Genomic DNA, 18,670 nt, shown 5'->3' with positions numbered 1-18,670 from the left:
CCTTCATTTTGAGATCATTGAATCACTTTTACTTAATTGTAGGTGTTTCTTTTATCCGTTGGTTCTTACTGAATTATCAATAGAGAATTATTATTATTTTAACAGTGTGATACAGTCATAGAGGTGTTACACACAGCTTGAGGTATTATCTGCACATCACTGATCCGCACAGTTGGTAGTAATAAAAACTATTGTCGTCTCACTAAAGTTAATCATAAGTATAGCTTTCATAGGTACATTACAATTGGCCAGAACAGAACCTTTTCAGATACACAAAACAGATAAATCGTTGCAAAACTTATGTTATTTGCCAAAAGTCTTGCTCTAAATAAGTTGGTCACATTTAAAACAAGGGTGATGACAGCGGAGGGCGCAGTGTGATTTGGACTTTTCCACGTTTTTAAAAATAATGTAACAAGGACTAGCTAAAGGGTAACCAACTCCTCAAAATATATTGTAGTTTACATTACTCCTCTCTTAAATTAGAGAAGGAGAAATAGAACAAAGCACGGTGTTAGTTTCTCTTTTTTTATTTAGTATCTATGTACATACTTGAAACAAGTATTTAAAAAAAGTGAAATACAATCAATGCATAGTAGACATTTCAAGTGATCATTGACGACCACTCATCTCTAACCTCCAGCTTTAAAGGTACGGTTAGTGACACTTAAATAAATAACAGTGCATTTGTACAATCTCAAATACAGTTTCCTGGAACAAACTTAAAAAAAACATCCCTGTATATGTGTGGCAAACAAAAAATAACCTAAACCTCTGTTACATCTTAAAAATTAAGAGTTTATTCTATCAACTTAGTGAATAGGATGTCCAGCCCCAAAGTGTTCAGTGGCTCATTCAGATGTGCAGTGAACTGGTCCCACAAGTGTCCAGTTCAGTCAGTTGGACGTACCCTGCTGAAACAAGGTGAGGGATGGGGGGAGGGCAAAATAAACAACATGAGTGAAATAATGCATAGTGCTGTGTAGGTAAACATTTATTATACGTGTTCTACCAGTATTAGTATTATAGGAGTATTGTTAAAAAACAAAAGAACACTATTTTTCTAATTTGCTTTAGCACCAACAACACAAAATAACAAACACATCACTACAATTATAACTACATCAATACTGGTTCTATAGTGACAAAAAACCTACCTGTGGTTTACAATCCATGGTCATAGCTTGTTAATCGATAAAGCAACATAAGTGTTGTCCACACCTGTAAATTAAAGTTAAAGCATTAAGCCACAGCGCCAAAGCACGGTCGTTAAAATGGACATCACGTATCGTCTCATTTGTGCTATTTGGCAAAGTACAATAAAATTTAATCATTTTCATACAAAGGTTGGTCCCAACAAGTATGCCTGGTCAGACCGGTTTGGCCCCGGCCTTGGCAGTGGAGACACTTGCCCCAAAGGGTTGACCAGGCACTGAGCTTTTTTTTTTTCCTCATAGGATGGTTGATACATGAACCAATCACAAGTCATGAGATTGAAACCTTATACATGTATCAACCAATTAGCTTAGCCCTGACCCTGCCCTAGCCACTAACCTTAACAATAGTGGGCGGGTGCTTAATCTTATTACATCTCTGATTGGACGATGAATGTCCACTGTGTACTAACTATCCTATGGAAAGAAATTTCTCAGGCTGGGTAGGACCTGCCTGCGAAATCCTTACATTTACAATTACAATGAGGGACTCTCTTCTGACATGTACAAAAGACTCAAACCAGAGGCTACAATACAAAGCACCTGGCTGATGCACACCAGAGAGTCGAAGAAATCAAAAGAAAAGACCTTTTACTAAAGACACAAAGACAATCACAAAATTCCAACAAATTGTTTTTCTCAACACAATTTGGAAACTCGTCTTACAAAATATAATTAAGAAAAACTGGAGAATCCTACAAAGTGACCCTAGCCTCCTAGTGGTTTTTCAGGAAGGTCCCACTTTTGCCTTTTGTCGCACTCCCAATGAGGAAATCAACTTTTCACCGTACCCGACGATGGCTGATGGCCTGTGTTGAACGCTTTGCTTCTTTTCCCCTTTTTTTGTGAGTGTTTGCTCTTGTTACATGTATCTCATGTATGTTGTATATGATTGTAACTTAAGCCACACAGTCCACCAGCTACTTGTTATTTCTTATGGTAGTTTTGGAGTCAGGTTGGTTTCATAATCATTATATATGATGCATCATATTAGGAGCCCTTGTTTTTGTTATTTTCTTTCATGTATAGTACCTTGTCTGGTCATGTGACCCATAAAAATGAGCCATCAGAGCATCTACCAAAGACAAATAAAAGTCCTTAATTTAACTGATGGAACCCGCTGATTCGCTTTCATACTACTCCAAAACTATAATATAAAGCTCAAAAAAGTTGATTTTGCTTGATAGTCTCCCTTTAAAACATCTACATCACAGACAGACATTAACTCACAGGTTCGAGTCTCTCTCTCCAGTTCGGATGGCTGCTTCTGTTTGTTACACAGGACTTTGGCAACAATTATAATGAAGGCAACAGCTACAACAAACGTGAGGCCCGACACCAGCCAGCTGATCACCATCGGGCTTAACAAGGGGTCTGGATCTGTGGGTGAAAACAGGATACAGATTTCTGTAATTATTTTAGTAAACTGGAGCACATTCTTTTTTACATTTACTCACTTTGATTATATTGGAATATTATTTGACAGACAACTGTTTCACTATTTCCCCCCAAAAATCACCTGGATTTGGGCCAATATTTTTAGTCTGACACAATTACATAACTACGATATTCTTTCACCCAGACATTGCTTCTTTAAAATGACTGAAGGTTTAATAAGACCCTTGAATTATTTGCTGCCAGTTAAAAACAACATTTATTTTCTTTTAGAAAAAGAAAAGGTTTCCTCCCATTTTCCCCAAGTCTCTTTATTTACCTCTGACAGAGATGGGCAGTGGCTGACTCTCCCGAGACACAAAGGTGCGGCCGCCGAGCTGGACTCTGTACAGACAGTAGTAGTAGCCCTCGTCTGAGGTCTGAGCGCTGGGAAAGGTGAAGGTTACTGAGGGGTTGAGGGCAGGAAGAGACTGCCGGACCGTCCCGTTGGAACGAACCAGGCGCAGCTGAAAAGAGGCTCCGGGATACTGCTGCAGAGTGGAGCAGGTGATGTTAAAACTGTGGCCCCTGATCACCGACCCGGACCGGGCATCCATCGAGGTGTTGTACCAGTGGTGTGGGGTCAGCAGGTCAACTGAGAAGGTAAAATATATTGCAGTTAATAACACAGGAGGTAAACAGCAGTCAAGCCCAGCCTAAAAAAGACACATTAAAATCATGCAGCAATTTTACAAAATACAATGGAACTACAAACAATTGCCTATATACACATAAGGAGGTACATAAAACAAGCACGTATACATAAAAGAAAATAATGCAAATAATTGAATCCTGTAAGAATTTTCTTGTATAAATGTATAAAAATACATTCTGGTCCCTAAAGAGCAGAATGCCATCATTTGCACAATGTTGCCAATGCAGTGCAGAGTTCCGCACTTCGCTCAGTATCTTTTTTTAGAAAATGATCAGGAAACAGCTGTCCTATTTCTGCAATCAGACAGTTTTAAAACTTCAGCGACCCATATTTCAGTCATTTCTCCTGTCAAGCAGCTGAGGGGCAGGTCTATCTCTTTCCATTTATCTTTGCTGTAGTTACCACTCTGCAGCAGAGACACACATATCATGCAATCGCTCGACTGAGGAGATTAATGACTGAGTTTAAAGTTTGGATCCAAGGTTCAGGTCCAGATGGGAAGACGTGTGGGCCCGGGTCTGGATTTTTGTCCACTAATCCATAACTTCTGACATACACAATACAGGGTTAGTCCGTCAACAAATATATAACGGTTACAGAGTGCCCTGGGGAGCGGTTCTCCACAACCAGCTGCCTGCATCTCAGACCAAACAGACTGCAGGTGTGTTTTGTTCATTTTATTTATGTATTGGAACCTCATTTAACCAGGAAAGTCCCACTGAGATTAAGAAAATCGTTTCCAAGGAAGTCCTGGTCCCGAAGGGCAACTATTGTACTGAAGTACCCAGAGCTGAGGAAACCTACGCAGGCACGCAGAGAGCATGCAAACTCCGATACAGAAAGGCCCTGTCCGTCCCGAGGAATCGAACCCGGGCCTTTTTGCTGTGTGATAACAATTCAGGTGGAACCTCACCCACTGTGATGTTGATGGAGTTGCTTGGTGGGGAGCGAAGTAGATGTGGAGGGAAGTCGCCTTTGATCCTGTAGCGACAGCTGTAGCTGCCCTGATGAAAAATCTCCACATCGGACAGGGTCAGCTCAACCCCTGACTGGCTCTGCTCCACTCTCTGAGTGACCAGTGGAGTCTGCAATCCCTCTTTATAAAGGTGAAAGTCATTCAGATGGGACTGTCCCACCAGAATGTGGCAGCTGAAGCGCACAGACTCCCCAGATAAGAATGCAGAGTGGGGAGAGAGCAGCGTGAGGGTGGGCATCAAAAGAGGTCCTGTGCAAGTGTAACACATACCTTGATTTTAAGAAATGCATGTCATCATTATTATTTTTTTAAAAACTTAAATGATCTTAGAATTCACAGTCTGTGGTTTATGATCGTACCTGAGCATTTGACGCCTGCATCATTCTGGTGGGTGCATTGGAAGTCACTGTTGAGGACCTCAGAGCAGCGGGAAAGACTGGACTCATGTCCTGAACACTGAACATGTCTGAGCAAGATTTGTCCAGAGCCAGTCCCAAAGGCTGGTCCCTGGACGGGATATTCCGCAAAGCCACAGCCCAGCTCCAAACACACCACATGGGCCTCTATCAAGTCCCAGCCTTTGTCACAGACTGTGCCCCACTGGTCATTGCGGAGCACCTCCACACGACCTGAGCATTTATCATCACCGTCAACCAACCGCACCCCAGCTGTAAAAAAAATGGTGCAGAAAAATACCTTGTTTTATCAAATACTGTGTTTAGTTTAACCATTTACTAGTTTCAATGCTTACCGAAGGTAGCTTCATTTCTCAGATAACATGACAAACCTGAAACAAATTCAATTCAGCATGTACTTCAGAACCATACAGATAAGTTGTACATACATTTTGATGTGTTTCGAATAAAAGTTGAATATAGATCTTAATCAAGGTATGCATGAATAGACTCAGTTACGATTTATAATGAAAACAGAGCTACAAAACAACCACATCTGCGTAATATACTGACGCTGTCATCGCAGCTTTTTAGCTTGTGTCATGCTTTACACTTTAAAATCCATTCACTTACAAAACCAATACAATCAAAAGATTTTTCCAAAATCACGACACTGTATGCGGTAATCTAGTAGCATTGCATAACATAGGCAATATGCCAAGAGGTTAGCTGCGTAGTCCTTTGTGCCTGTCAAACATTGCGCTTACCTGTCAAGAGAATGAAGACAAACCTAAGCATCTTCCCCCTTCCATCAGACGGCAGGCTGGTAGATGTAAATTGACTCTTTTTTGCAGATGGGACGCTGACAAAAACTTACGAACAGCAACGACTGCATCAGAAAGCTAGCAGCTAACAGCTAGGCTAATAAGTTCAATTACAAAGTTTGACAACTTCGTCTTACAAAATAGACAATAGATGTGACAGCAAAATATTGCTCAGCGCATACTACACATAAAACACGGCGTAAGTGCACAGGAAATCATATTTTAAAAAGCACAATCTCCACTGTAGTCGTAAACGCTGCCTGAACTAAACATAAAAACATGAGTTACCGATGATGTTAGCAACAGTGGAGGGCGACGGGTTGCCAGGTAAAAGAAGCAGTTTCCAGTCCAGTTAATCCTCGCTGTGACATTTGTGAGCATAGGGAGCTAATAATATGTCATACTTTCCTTAAATTAACCAGTAAGAACTACCCTATATCTGTTTTATATATACGAGTGGACACTTCTGTGTTTTCAGGTGGTGGGATGATGCTTATCAAGGCTCCAAAGGTGACGTACTTTAACGATAGCCAACGTCACTCCTTTTCCTTTTTCCGATTCTTTTATTTTTTCCCCCCCAATTATTATTATTTTTATATTTTGTTGATTGATTTTTGTTGGTTGTTGTTGTTGTTGTTGCCTTTATGTACACCAACAACTGGATCATATAACGATCTGCTGTTCTCTGCCGCCAGGGGTCAGCATTAGCCTATTAACCCACACTTAAAACTATTACTGGGCACTGAGGATTATTTAGACAAACGAAGTCACCTATATCATTGAGACCAACCAATAACTTTTAACAACTATGCAAAAAGTACACTTCTATTCTCTTTTTGATCTCCACTGAAAATAAGAATAAAAGGGGTCTCTCTTCACGTGTGCCTACCTGTTCAGTGTAGACCAAAATGTGTGGCTCCAACCCAGGGCCCCCACTCACTACCATACGGTCACCACTGCAGACAATAACAGTTACACTGTTTGGAGTGTATACTAATTATGTGTATTGTTTAACTTTTTAAATATTGTACTTGATTGTGTTTTGTATACTGTATTGTGTTGCGTTTTGTGAAATGTGTAGCCTCCTATGGACAAATGTTGCAAAAAACAATGTATCTGGTTTGTCCAACGCAGTTGTTATGTCCATATCAAATAAACAAATAATAATAATAATAATAATAATAATAATAATAATAATAATAATAATAATAATAATAATAATAATAATAATAATAATAATAAGTTCATAGAAACAAAATCAAATTTATATTCATTTAAATTATTGGATACATAAGTTATTAAATAGTACATTGTAAAAGTGACAAAAGCTTTGTGACGATGTATAAAATAGATGTGCTTTGTCTGTCATTTGTCTTATTAAGAATTATTTATATATTTTTATTGAATTTAGTAGAAATTATAGGATTCTCATTATTTCCTGGTTTGTTTCTCTTAATTTATGTCACTGCTGATACATGACTCAGACTTTTACTCTCAGTTACTCAGTACTCACAATACTCATGCAACATTTTGTTCAAGTTTTACTTTTACTAGAGTAATTATTTGGGTCACTACTTCTCACTTCTACTTGAGTACACATTTTGGCTACACTTCCCACTGCGCTCTACTGGACTTCAGTGGTATTGTCCAAGGGTTCTGAAACTTTTCAGACCGGGACCCCGAAATTATCATGTGATCAATTTGTATCAAGCACTGGTTTTGTGCGTTTTTGTCTAAACTAGGGATGTAACGATGCACTCAAGCCCCAACTCGATTAGATTTTAAGTTTTCTATTTAAAAAAAAAATATATAATTAATATGGCTTTCTGGTATTTTATAACCAAGATGTTTCTTTTATTTTAGCATCTGCATTTTGTCGTTGGAACAAATTTTAACTGCTGTCTCGGTAACATAAAAAGGAAAAGACGTGAAAATGAATTAATCATCTTGTTGACTGTTTTTTTAATTATTTTTTTACATCAATTCTATTATTTTTTATTGACACCTTTTAAGCAGATTCAATTGATTTTCGATTAATCGTTACATCCCTCGTCTAAACTGTTCCTCTTGGTCCATCATGTCATTTATAGATTTGTTTTAACTTCACCACTTCATTTAAGTCATTAAGGAAATAACAAGTGTGTGTTGTCCAGTTTAGAGTCACCCAGGGCGAGCGGTATGATGACTGAGTAGATGAACTTCAGGCTTGTTTTTCCAATCTCCAGCCGATGCCCTTTCAGTAATTCTAAAGTCAAACTATAACCTGTTTTGTAGTCATTAGTAATTTTCTCACATACTGACTGACCCAAAGGTATGTGGACTGAGTCTGAGTGCTTTCCCACATTTCACAATAAAACCACAGAATAAAAAAAAAAAGGAAAAACAAAGAAAACATGCTCATTTATCTCCAATTCCCGTCTTGTAGGATGTGACCGGTTCCTCTGCGGACCACTCAGTGTGGTGTAATGTTAAACATGTGAATTATTCGTCACTGGGAGCAGTTTCCTGTTGAACAATGTTGTAACTACTGATTATTGCATATATTACATAGCTGACAAATTATACATTGAAATGTTCCATACAATAAAACCATACAAAGAAGTAAATTCTGCTGGTGAATGGATTACTTTCAGATTGATTCAACCGGTTTGCGTTGGAGATGTTTTTTTAGTGCTTAAAACAGCTTCAGACAAACCCTGACTGAAGGTGTTGTCAACAAAAGTTCCTGAAATTTAGCACAATCACACATTTGAGTCATTCTTGGGCTCATGCGTCATTCTGACCATTAATGAGCCGATCATGAGATCATCATAACTTTTGTCACCTCATGTAAATTATGTTACATTTTATATTGTAAAAGATGTATTTGAATGGCCTTTTAGAGACATTGATTTTTTATTTTTTAAGGTTTATTTGTGCACATTGTTTCAAGGGAAGCCCACCCACTGCAAAGGACAGTAGAGGAGCTGAGCAGCTCTTTCAGTGGGAGACTGAGACACCCCCAGAGCAAGAAGGAGCACTACCGCAGTGCCTTCATCCCCACTGCTGTCAGACTGTACAACAAGACTGAAGTAACAAGAGCAGTAGTACCTGTATTTAATTCACTTACCTGCGTCACTTTATCAACCACTTGCACTATGATGTAAACCTGCACTGCTATATATATATTTACTGTTTATACTTTGGTCCCCACAAAGTCATTGGTAGACATTGTACATAAGATACCACTATTTCACTAATTAACCGTTTGTTTATTTTTCTCACATTTTCTGCCTATTTTCACACCCTGAGTGTTTCTAAGAGCTGTGTGTGACAAATAAATGTCTCCATTGTGAGATCAATAAAGGCTATCTTACCTTAAACCTTTGTTTCCAGAGTTCTATTTAATGGTCGAAAACCAAGAGATTGAGAACACCAACCAATTCATTTTCCAGATGCATTTATTGAGCCACTGGTCAAATAAGCATCGATGTTATTTTGTAAAACAGAAGTCTTTTTCCATACAGATACATCTGTATATTTAAATATATTAATGAAAAATAAGGTGAATCTCTGTATTTGAACTTCATAACAGCACTTTGTATTTGAGAAGGAACAGAAGCAATCGCAGTTCTGTGGTTGTTGCAATGAGTAACTTACTCGCAGCACATTATTTGTCCCTTCATTATTAAGCTTCTACCTGTTTGTTTTGTGCATTCAGATACAGCATACAACAAAAGAAAAAAAGCACAACCATAAAATAACAAAATAACTTATAACTTAACACCAATCTTCGAAGATGACCTCTTTCACAAGTTTGAAGTTTGAGAAGTACTGTACCATAACTTTACATTAATAATCTCAGACTTTCACTTAAATAAAACATTAAACTCTTTGGTTAACAGTACAAATTGCTTCAGTTTCACCAGAAAAGTCTCTAGCAGCATCATTCAAACTTCAATGTGCTACATTGCAAGTCTCTTGGTCAGCACCCTTCTTTTTAGTGCTCTCCATGATGTAGAGAAAAAGGTGTCCTCACTTCGCATCTCCGAGCAGGTGCATAATCAGTTCATAACTGGACAGGACGATGGCCGTGTTGGGGATCTGCCTGATTAACTGTGGAATGAGTCCTCTATAGAAAGCTGTGTAGCCCTCCTCCACAGCTATTAACCTCCCAGTTTGGAAGAAATACTTGTATTTGCTGCCTTCTTCCCGCAGCCTCGTCCGAATTACCTCTGTGCAATGGCAAATAGGCAAAATTAGCACCACATGACAACTTAGGCTTTACAAACACCGATGAGATGAATGCTTACCGTGTGGGTAGGCGATGCAGGACGCACAGCCCTTTGAGAATGCAGCAGCCATCATTAGACGAAGGAAGTCAGTCGCCCCTTTTTCAGCCTCACCGCTTGGAGAGGCAAACTGGCTTTGTGCGAGGTGCTTTTTTAGTGTTTCGTAGATTAAAAAGCAGATCATAGTCTCTGAGATCCCGGCGTAGGACGCAGTCAGGCCTCGGTAAAAGCCCCGGACACCTTCTGTTTTATAAACATAACGGGCGCACTGCAGTGCATTCATCTTCTTCTCACCTCTGGCCCTAAAAGTAAAAAGAAGATATGAACATTAGAGATGGGCCAAGATGGTAAAAACAGAAGCTTCTTAATATATTTGTTTCACTTTTCAGCCCACGAGTTCATAAAATCCACACAAATGCTTTATACTGTAATTGGATGCACAGTGTTTTTCCAAGACATGTCTGAGTTAACAATGCACAGAGTTTGTTTCCACTTCATTACAAGAAGGGGAAAAAAATCAGGTATGGTGCCTGTAAGTTACTGTAAACATGTCGTATCAGTGTTTTGCTCCTCAACAATAACAGGGAACCTGCATACACAGACCCATAACAAAGATTGCATTAGTCGTGTGTGATTGGTCAGTGTACCATGGGGCGTTTGTGCTGTGGGACAGGTGCACATTCTTTTAAGAACAGACAGGCCTCTGCCTCCTCACATGACACGACTGCCACTCGCTAATGCAAATATAGACTCTTCCCCTTCAGGACACTGCGTCAGCACACTGCGTATTCATGGTGCCAGGTCACACGGTTGGGCTCAGCGCTGCAGAGGCCAAGGACAAGTGGGGGCCTGACCGGTTTAAACCAAAGGTCTCTTTTGAGGTGGATACACGTCACAGGGGGCAGGTCATGAGAGTCACCAGAGCAAAGAACCTCTAAAAACACCCTTCCTTAAAAACAGGAGCAGCAACTACAATCATTTAATTTGTACAGGCACAACATAATAGTACTCTGTCCTCTACCAGGCGCAAAGTTTAACATTTTTAATACGGTCACATTTCATAATGGACTGGAGTCTTAAATGTGCACATTTCCTCGTGGTTCATAAGACTGATCAGATCAAGCAATTCAGGTTGCCCCACATTTTGAGAATCAGTGGATCTTATTAGTGAAAGAAGCAGGAATAAAATAAGCACATACTTTTTCTCCAGCTGCATCCTGGTCTTGACCATCCAGATTGGGTTCATGAGAGAGTTGGTCACAAATGCTAAAAGGTCCAACAAGAGAAATAAGAGACTAATTCAGTTTAAGCCATTTCCTGGCAAAAGCATGGCCATAACATTTAACATGATTTATGTAATTTCTCAATGAAATAAAATCAAGCAAGTTTTAGTAATTTAATAATCCCAGCATATATGCTCACCTGCAGCGCCTGCAGACGACATGTGCACCAAGCCGCTGTTGGGGACAAACAGGCCATTGAACAACTCCTTCGCCTTTGAGTAAGCAGCAAAGTATATGGCTCTGAAAGACAAAATTCCAACCGTTAGTTTAGTTCAAGTTTATTATCGTCATCATACGCGTTAAGTACAAAAGTACCAAAGACAATGTTAAGAGATTTGCCCTGGCACTTTCTCTGTTGAAAGAAAAATACAACAACAAACAAAGCATTCCAACAGTGGATGCAAAAACCTCAGCTCTCCTTTAGGCTAATGTCTCTGAAACAACATGTCCGAGTTTTGAGGTTCTGCAGATGACTGACTCCCCAAAGGGAAGTAGGAAAGGGGTAATGTGCAGCATGACATAATGCGGAGAGATGTTTTCTCACAGCGCTTATCATACAGGTTCTGTGTCTGAGGCAGAGGTGATCCAATAATCCTAGACGCAGTTTAAATCGTCTCAGCACGGTCATGTGATTCGTTACCAAAACGAAAAACAGAACATTTTCAATAGTACATCTGTAAAAAAATGGATGAGTGTTTCTTTATGAATACGTTTAATAACTTATCAGGCTGAAGTAACTCTACAAACATGACATAAGATCTAGTTTCTAACAGATGTGTCCTTATGTAAGTGCAGTTCGCCCTCATGGTGTGACTTGGGAACATTCCGGTTCATTGGACAGTCCAAATAGCAAAGCTGCTAGGCTTGTGCGGAGACGTCCGAGTTGGCCATTGGGAGTAAAACGCAGAAGCTACTGATTAACCACAGTGACAACAGGTAATCTTTGTGGGGAAACAGTCTCAAAGTCTCTCTGGCTACTTCCAATTTTGCGAGCACTTTCACATCAACCTCAAACGGCAAAGTTTAGAGTTATTACGACAGACTTTAATGACTTTACAATGGGATTCAGGATCAGTATAATAGAAGTTTTTTTAGGTTAATACACAATTTAAATAATTTCAAAAACCTCTCTACACTGTTGATCATTTAGAAATGGCTTGAAATAAAAGGTAATACTAGGCAGATTTAATAATTACTAGTTCCTAAAACTAAAAAGATTGTGCCACTTTTGAATTTCACATTTTCTATTCAATCCATTGGTTTTAATCATTGCTTAAATTCATTACACCATTATAATAAGGATGACTCATTTTTTATTTCAAAGGATTTAAACTCCACAAATCATCAAACCATATTGACATTTCATTGACCTCTTTATCATCAGAGAAACTACATAAATATTGAAACAGTTGATTTACAAACTAAGCCAAAGTTCCCTGGTGATGCATTTCCTTAAACAAATGTTAAAGTTTAAGCCGAATGTATGAACACAGAGGGCCAACCGTGCAGGCTGCAAAAACAGATAACATTTAGAGGCGATTAGCTGCTATAAAGATTAACTGACTGCAATAAGCATTTGTGATCCGTTATGGTCATCTCATGAGTTTAGGTCATGTAGCTTATAGTATTAATGCTGATAAATGTCTTTATAATAATAAAGACATAATAATTTATTTGACTCTGTTACCAAGTTTAGCATCAAACTATGTGAGGGAGACGCAGCACTCAGACCAGATGACCAATGGACATTTAAAATTACAGTGGCAGCAGCTACAGTGACCAATGGCATGTCCGTCTTGAGTGTCCAGAATGCCACCTTATCCGGCTGCTACGAAAGCATAGAGTCTAGCTTGACTTCGAACCTGGCACATTTAGCTGTGCTAAAAAGGTGATGCAGATACGTTTTTTTGGTGGCAAACTTTTGTTGTTCAGCATTTCCTTTACAGCAACAACACATCCTGGTGATTAGCAAACCTTCCTGCTCTCCAACTTTATTTAGGATTGGGACAGTAACCATAATGACCACTATTGGCTTCAGCGGACTTATTGTAAACCCTGGTAAATTTCAAAAACACTTTACTTCCGTTTACATTTACATGTAAAAATATACAAGTCTGTTGCCGTGACAACACCTTCCTGTTTACAAAGCTGCTGAGGCTGGCAACTACCACCATGCAAAGTAACACAGGCCTCCTTTGCTCTGGTTTGTATGTGGTTAAGCCCTGAGGTGCACTTGTGCATGGCAACAACAAGCTCCTCTGAGAGATGACGCCTCAGCTTCACTCTTGTCAAACTGAGACAGCTTATTTTTAACCATTAATTCGATTTATTGTCTTCCATCTGTGTTTGCTATTGAATTATAGCTGAATTTTCCATTGTGGGATTAACAAACGTCATTTACAGAGTCCATCTTCTACTTCTGTCTAGAACGTGTTTCAAGCTGTATTTATTCCTGGCATTAGGTGGATCTGATTAACTAAAACACAAAACACTGCTAATGTCCCTCTGAGGCAGGTGTGCAATTCCTTTGATGACATTTAGCTAATTTTGGATGTCATGAAATTAACCGTTATCTTATATAAGACGACGACAGTAGGTTTTAAATAGCAAAATTTGAAGACCAAATGAACCATTGAAAATGCTGACCAAGAGCCAAATAATGTAAGAATGTACCTATTCTTTTTCATTTTAATAGTTTACTCTATGAATGTTAATGAATGTTTAATATTTGTATTTACCTCGAGGGAGCAACACCAACAAGGTTTGGTCCCAAGCCTCTGAACAGCGATCGTGGTCCCTCTTTTTCGAGGATTGACCTGAAAATACATAAACCGTGATCAATAAAACACATTTATATGTTAAACATCTACCCACACGGAGCAGCTGCTGGGGACAAAGCCTGAACTGGATCCAACCTGATTGTGCCAGACGTTTCCTGCATCAGAGTGGCCCATTATGAGCTGACAGGGTAGTTAAATATGAACAGGGTGAATCACACAATGTGGGACTAATTGTACTGCATCATGCTGATGATCACTTTCCATGAATGTGGGAAATGAACAGGAAATAAGCAATAATTTCTGTATCCCACCCAATGTGGCGGAAAAGTGAGGTTTGGGCAGACAATACAGTTAAAAATGTTTCAACAAATGAGAGTGTTGTTTGAATTGTCTGTTTAACAAAAGTGACAAGTTTTACTTCACTGAAGTTGTTTCCATTTTTACCCTTTGAAATACTGTATAAGGGCATTAAGAACAACTATTATGGCAGCTGGTGTCTAGCATCAGACGAATGGTTGAGAAATAGTTACTGGAGTGCAAACTGCAGAGCGGGTAACCATGACTTGAAGTAACCTCGTCCTGTGATATTTGACCCGACCGCATACACGCACGTCTGCAGGCAAGACTTGACCATGTCTTTTTCCCATTAAACCTATTTAGGGAAGTGATCTGGTCATCTCATGATATGGAGACAGTTACATAAGCACTGCTCTGCGCTGCATTTAGCGTGACTGCTTCGGGGCAGCCCTTGAATATAAATCTTGCATCACCTCATGTACCTTCACATACTCAGCCTTAATGCCAAACGCAGAGACAGCAAAGGGGGAGATGTAGGAAGTTAGACGTAATGCTACACCTCCAACACAATATTCTTACATAACTTGACTGCACGTCACCCCCTTGAACGACACAGGACAAGTAAAGGGTGCATGACATTTTTGTGTACATCGCATTCTGTACATTTGAAAGGCTACTGGCGCGCCATCACATTTAAGTATCAATGCTTCACTTGGCTCCTCTGTCATTTGCTGCACAACCTCTACACAAATACTGAACTTTTCATTCAAACATCAAAACTATTTACCTTCATGCTAAGATACCAGTCAGTCCAGTTTATTTGGAGGGCAGTGTAACACAACACTGACAGACCTCTTGTTGTAACATATAGGGGCTATTTTTTCTGTTAGAACGGGCACTAGAGTCAAGAAGACCAATCATAAAACCTGCATCCACCGGGGCCTCTAAAGCTGAAGAAGGAGTTTCTGGAATCTCCTGAAAGGGCATGCTTCATGATGCCCACAACAGATGTAAAGTAAAGAGCAGGACAGTGTGTACTAATCCTCTGCACAAAACGAAGCGAGAGATTAATGGCCTTAGTGCAGGGTTATGTAATCAAAAATTACAGGTTTGAAACCATCACAGCAACAGCATAACTCAAAACAAAAACATGTAGGTAAAGCTGTGCCTGAACATAAAGACACTGCCCAGTGCCCGGTCATTAAAGAAAATATTGGGTAAAGAAATTGCAGTGAAAATCTTAGGCTAAACTGAGCTCGGGCTGCACAATCTTAAAAAGATTTAGTATGTACAACAGTGGTTCTCTAACTTCCAGTATCGTCTCATCATATATTTGACACTCCAAGTACCACCAGGTCTAGATCAAGATCAAATCAGGATTAAACTGGGTGTAAAAAGGGATGAAAATAAACATAGACTAACTTAAAATCAGGGGGGGAAAAACGGCTTACTTTAATGCATTACTAAAAGGAGGAATAAAAAAAATATCACCAATTAAAAATGAATAAAGTCTAAAATTACAGTTGACCTTGAGTGCCACTTAAAGAACCCCAAGGACCACAGTGTTGAGAACCACTGTTGTAGATGATACATTTCCCACCACAGGCTAGTGTTTAACCATGTGATCTGTGAAACTTTGACTTTGGAGAATTTGTCCAGTAAAAGTGCATTGTGACCACTTCTGTAAAGGTCATGTGTACCTTTAAATACTCAGCCCTTGTTTGGTGCTTGCACTGTGCCAGCCACTATACAATATATAATATATTATAAATTACAATCTCACCTTAAGACTTGCAAGAGGCTGGGTGTAACGGTCCCGGGGCGGATGACACCAGTGCCTGTGCCACTGAGCTGCACCTGGAAAACGGGCCGGAGAGTGAGGCCTGACGACTGCAGCCTGGTTTTGAGCACCTCCAGAGGACACGTCACGATGGCTCCCACCGTACCACTACATCTGTGAAACAGACACATTTAATAACTGTTTATTCATCCAAATAAATGTTTAATCACACATCTTTATAAAGGATTTTTGATTAGGTTTAAATTGTACTATAAAACAGTGCACATTCTTTTGCCCTCAAAGGCCACGGAGTCATCTCTCACGGCTCTAAGCTTCAACTACACACAACACAGTTGTGGAAGTACTGGCCAAGTACAAGTCAAGTATGGTCAAAAAATATCACTGGCTTTGAGATGAGATCTTCTGCACAACTCACATGGATCCTTCCAGGATCATTCCATTGTAAGATTAGCAATGATGGTGTTAATAATGGCTTACAGTCGTTTTGCGCATAAGCTTCTCAGAGCGCTACACTGCGGTCATTATTCATTTACTCGGTGGTCGTAAGCTACTGCTGCAGCCATATCTGCCCTGGGGTGGACTGACAGAAGATGGGTAAAGTGTCTGTCCAAAGGGCACAATGACAGCCTGCATCAGCCGGAGCTGAGACTCTAAACACAAACCTCTTGGTTAAAGGACTGCTCTACCATCTGAGCCACGTCGTGTATTAATGATTTTGTGATTTACTGTTAAAATCCGTATACAAATATTGACGTCACAAGTGCAGTAAAATTGACCTCCGACTTATTTTTCAAAGAAATATCTGAGACAGGTTAAGGCAGGTTAAGTACGCTCCTGCTCTTATTATTACAGTAAAGCACTTATATTTAAAAAACAAAATAATAATTTGTCTTATTAAAAATAAAAAATAAAAATCAGCCTGACTAAAAACTTGTTCTAAATAAACCTGTACTTCCAATTGTGTCATACTTAGGGTTGTCACCCTAGAAACGCTTAAGAGACTGGAAGGATTAGAATAAGCTGCTGTGTCATTTTTAAGGGAGTCAAACTTATTACGGACAGAAAGTGCTGACCTAAATCCAAAGTCAAAGCATATTTCACCTCCATTAACGTTAGCAATGTTATTGGACAAACATCATGGAGGCCACATGATGTAATGTTTGTCCATACAGCTAATGATCATTAAATAGAGAGCATGTGAACGGGGACCTTTGAAATTATGGAGCAATACCAATTGTCTGTGTGCAATAAAAGTTATACAATACACTGCATGCGCAAATTTTGCATTTCCCCCTATTAAATAGTTGTAATATTTCAACTATTTTTTTTCAAGCATTGGCAACTAAAATCCAAATGCAATATATAAAGGTGTAGAATGGTTGAATGGCAGGTGTGAAGTACCAAAGCATTTCAAGGGACACAAGTGAAGCGAGTTGTGTGACTTGTGTCATGTGAAAAACGCCAAACAAACTTCCTTTCCAAGGGTAAAGATGCAGTCATTTTTGTAATATACATTTATTTTGGGATTCTTCACTCAATGTCTACCATGGCTGAGTTTAAACAACATTTCTTGATAAAATGAATTATTTTTCATAATTCTCTGAATCCAGTGTACTGATCAGAAAGCTCTCGTGAGAGCACAGTTACGTAAGAGCGAAGGACATCACGCAGCTGAAGGCAAAGACTCCCGTGACTGCGCCACGTTCAGCCAAGACTCAGAAATGAGGGGGGAAAAAATCTAATTGCACACAATATCTATATTGTCTACTAATTAAACATTATAACACAAATAGTTAATACGAATGTCCGGCAATGTTATGCAAGTAACTTGCTAATTTTAGCCACCGAGCCCGAGCTCTGCTAGCTTCAGCTACAACGGATGCAGCGATAGCTGATGTAATAAGATCCTACCGGCTTCTCCTTGAACACCATAAACAAGCCACTTTATCTGGTATCGGACTATTAACACAATATACAGAATAAAAATCATTAACCTACGTTAGCTACTTACACGTATACATTCATCAAATACACCCGTTTTATGCGTAAATTGGGCCGTTTTGACCAGTTTTCACGTTAGCCTCGAAATGCTAACTACATTTTAAATGTGCTCACACGAGGTCGCAGCACCTCTCGATGTACTGTTTTGAAGATTGTCGTGAGTAAATGGAACATTGTAGTGGCGATCTGAACTATAAACATAAATCATGTTTCAATTCAAACTGATACATTAGATTTAGCGCCACTTACCCCCCTGCGAAGAGATGTAGTAGCGTGTCTTTTTGTGCCATTTTGGTTTTAGCCGTTCTTCTTCAGCTGGACACCATTTTAATACATTAAATGACAAAAAAAAAAATTGTTTCAGATATTTCCGATGTTCTGAGCCGCTGCGCTTATGTTCCCGCTTGATCGACGCTCAAGAGCTGTGTGGAGCAGCGGCGCTGTCAGCGGACACGCATGGCGGACACCGGGGACAGGCTGCTATGATGACCCTGCCGCACTGACGTCACAGGGGACATACGGGGGTGTTGTCTGTGACGTAAGGCCATGTGCGTCGTTTGCATGTTTATCTCCTCCCCTCTGGAGCGGTTCAATTTCATAAGAGTGCGCTTCTCTGATCACAACAACATCACCTTGAACCCACCATCGATGTCACCTGCACTTTATGACACAAAAAGCCAGACATTTGAGGAATTTAAGCGACAACACATTTGTTTGTCTGAAGATGAGAATGAAAACC

General features: G+C 39.6%; 2 protein-coding genes across 3 annotated transcripts; both read right to left on the bottom strand.

Annotated features, from left to right (window-relative positions):
- Nucleotides 1–561: 561 nt before the first annotated feature.
- Nucleotides 562–5,770, bottom strand: LOC306964679 (uncharacterized protein). Of its 2 annotated transcripts, none has more exons than XM_079558772.1 (8): nt 5,442–5,770; nt 5,031–5,066; nt 4,639–4,947; nt 4,217–4,528; nt 2,929–3,243; nt 2,445–2,594; nt 1,158–1,221; nt 562–911 (listed from the first exon to the last, which is right to left on the bottom strand). In XM_079558772.1, the coding sequence occupies exons 1-7, from the start codon at nt 5,470–5,472 to the stop codon at nt 1,178–1,180; spliced, it is 1,197 nt and encodes a 398-aa protein (XP_079414898.1). In that variant the 5' UTR covers nt 5,473–5,770; the 3' UTR covers nt 562–911; nt 1,158–1,177. The 2 variants fall into 2 exon arrangements, with proteins under 2 accessions (XP_079414898.1, XP_079414897.1); XM_079558771.1 differs by having other exon boundaries at nt 571–914.
- A 3,167-nt stretch (nt 5,771–8,937) lies between these two features.
- Nucleotides 8,938–18,415, bottom strand: slc25a33 (solute carrier family 25 member 33). Its single transcript, XM_079558619.1, has 7 exons — nt 18,181–18,415; nt 15,913–16,083; nt 13,791–13,868; nt 11,192–11,292; nt 10,969–11,035; nt 9,791–10,071; nt 8,938–9,712 (listed from the first exon to the last, which is right to left on the bottom strand). Exons 1-7 carry the CDS (start codon nt 18,219–18,221, stop codon nt 9,513–9,515), a joined length of 939 nt encoding a protein of 312 aa, XP_079414745.1. The 5' UTR covers nt 18,222–18,415; the 3' UTR covers nt 8,938–9,512.
- Nucleotides 18,416–18,670: the final 255 nt, after the last annotated feature.

The sequence above is a fragment of the Gobius niger genome (genome assembly GCF_951799975.1).
Source record: "Gobius niger genome assembly, chromosome: 6".
NCBI lineage: Eukaryota > Metazoa > Chordata > Actinopteri > Gobiiformes > Gobiidae > Gobius > Gobius niger.
Note: the sequence above shows the minus strand (reverse complement) of the source record. Positions and strands in the feature narration are given on the sequence as shown.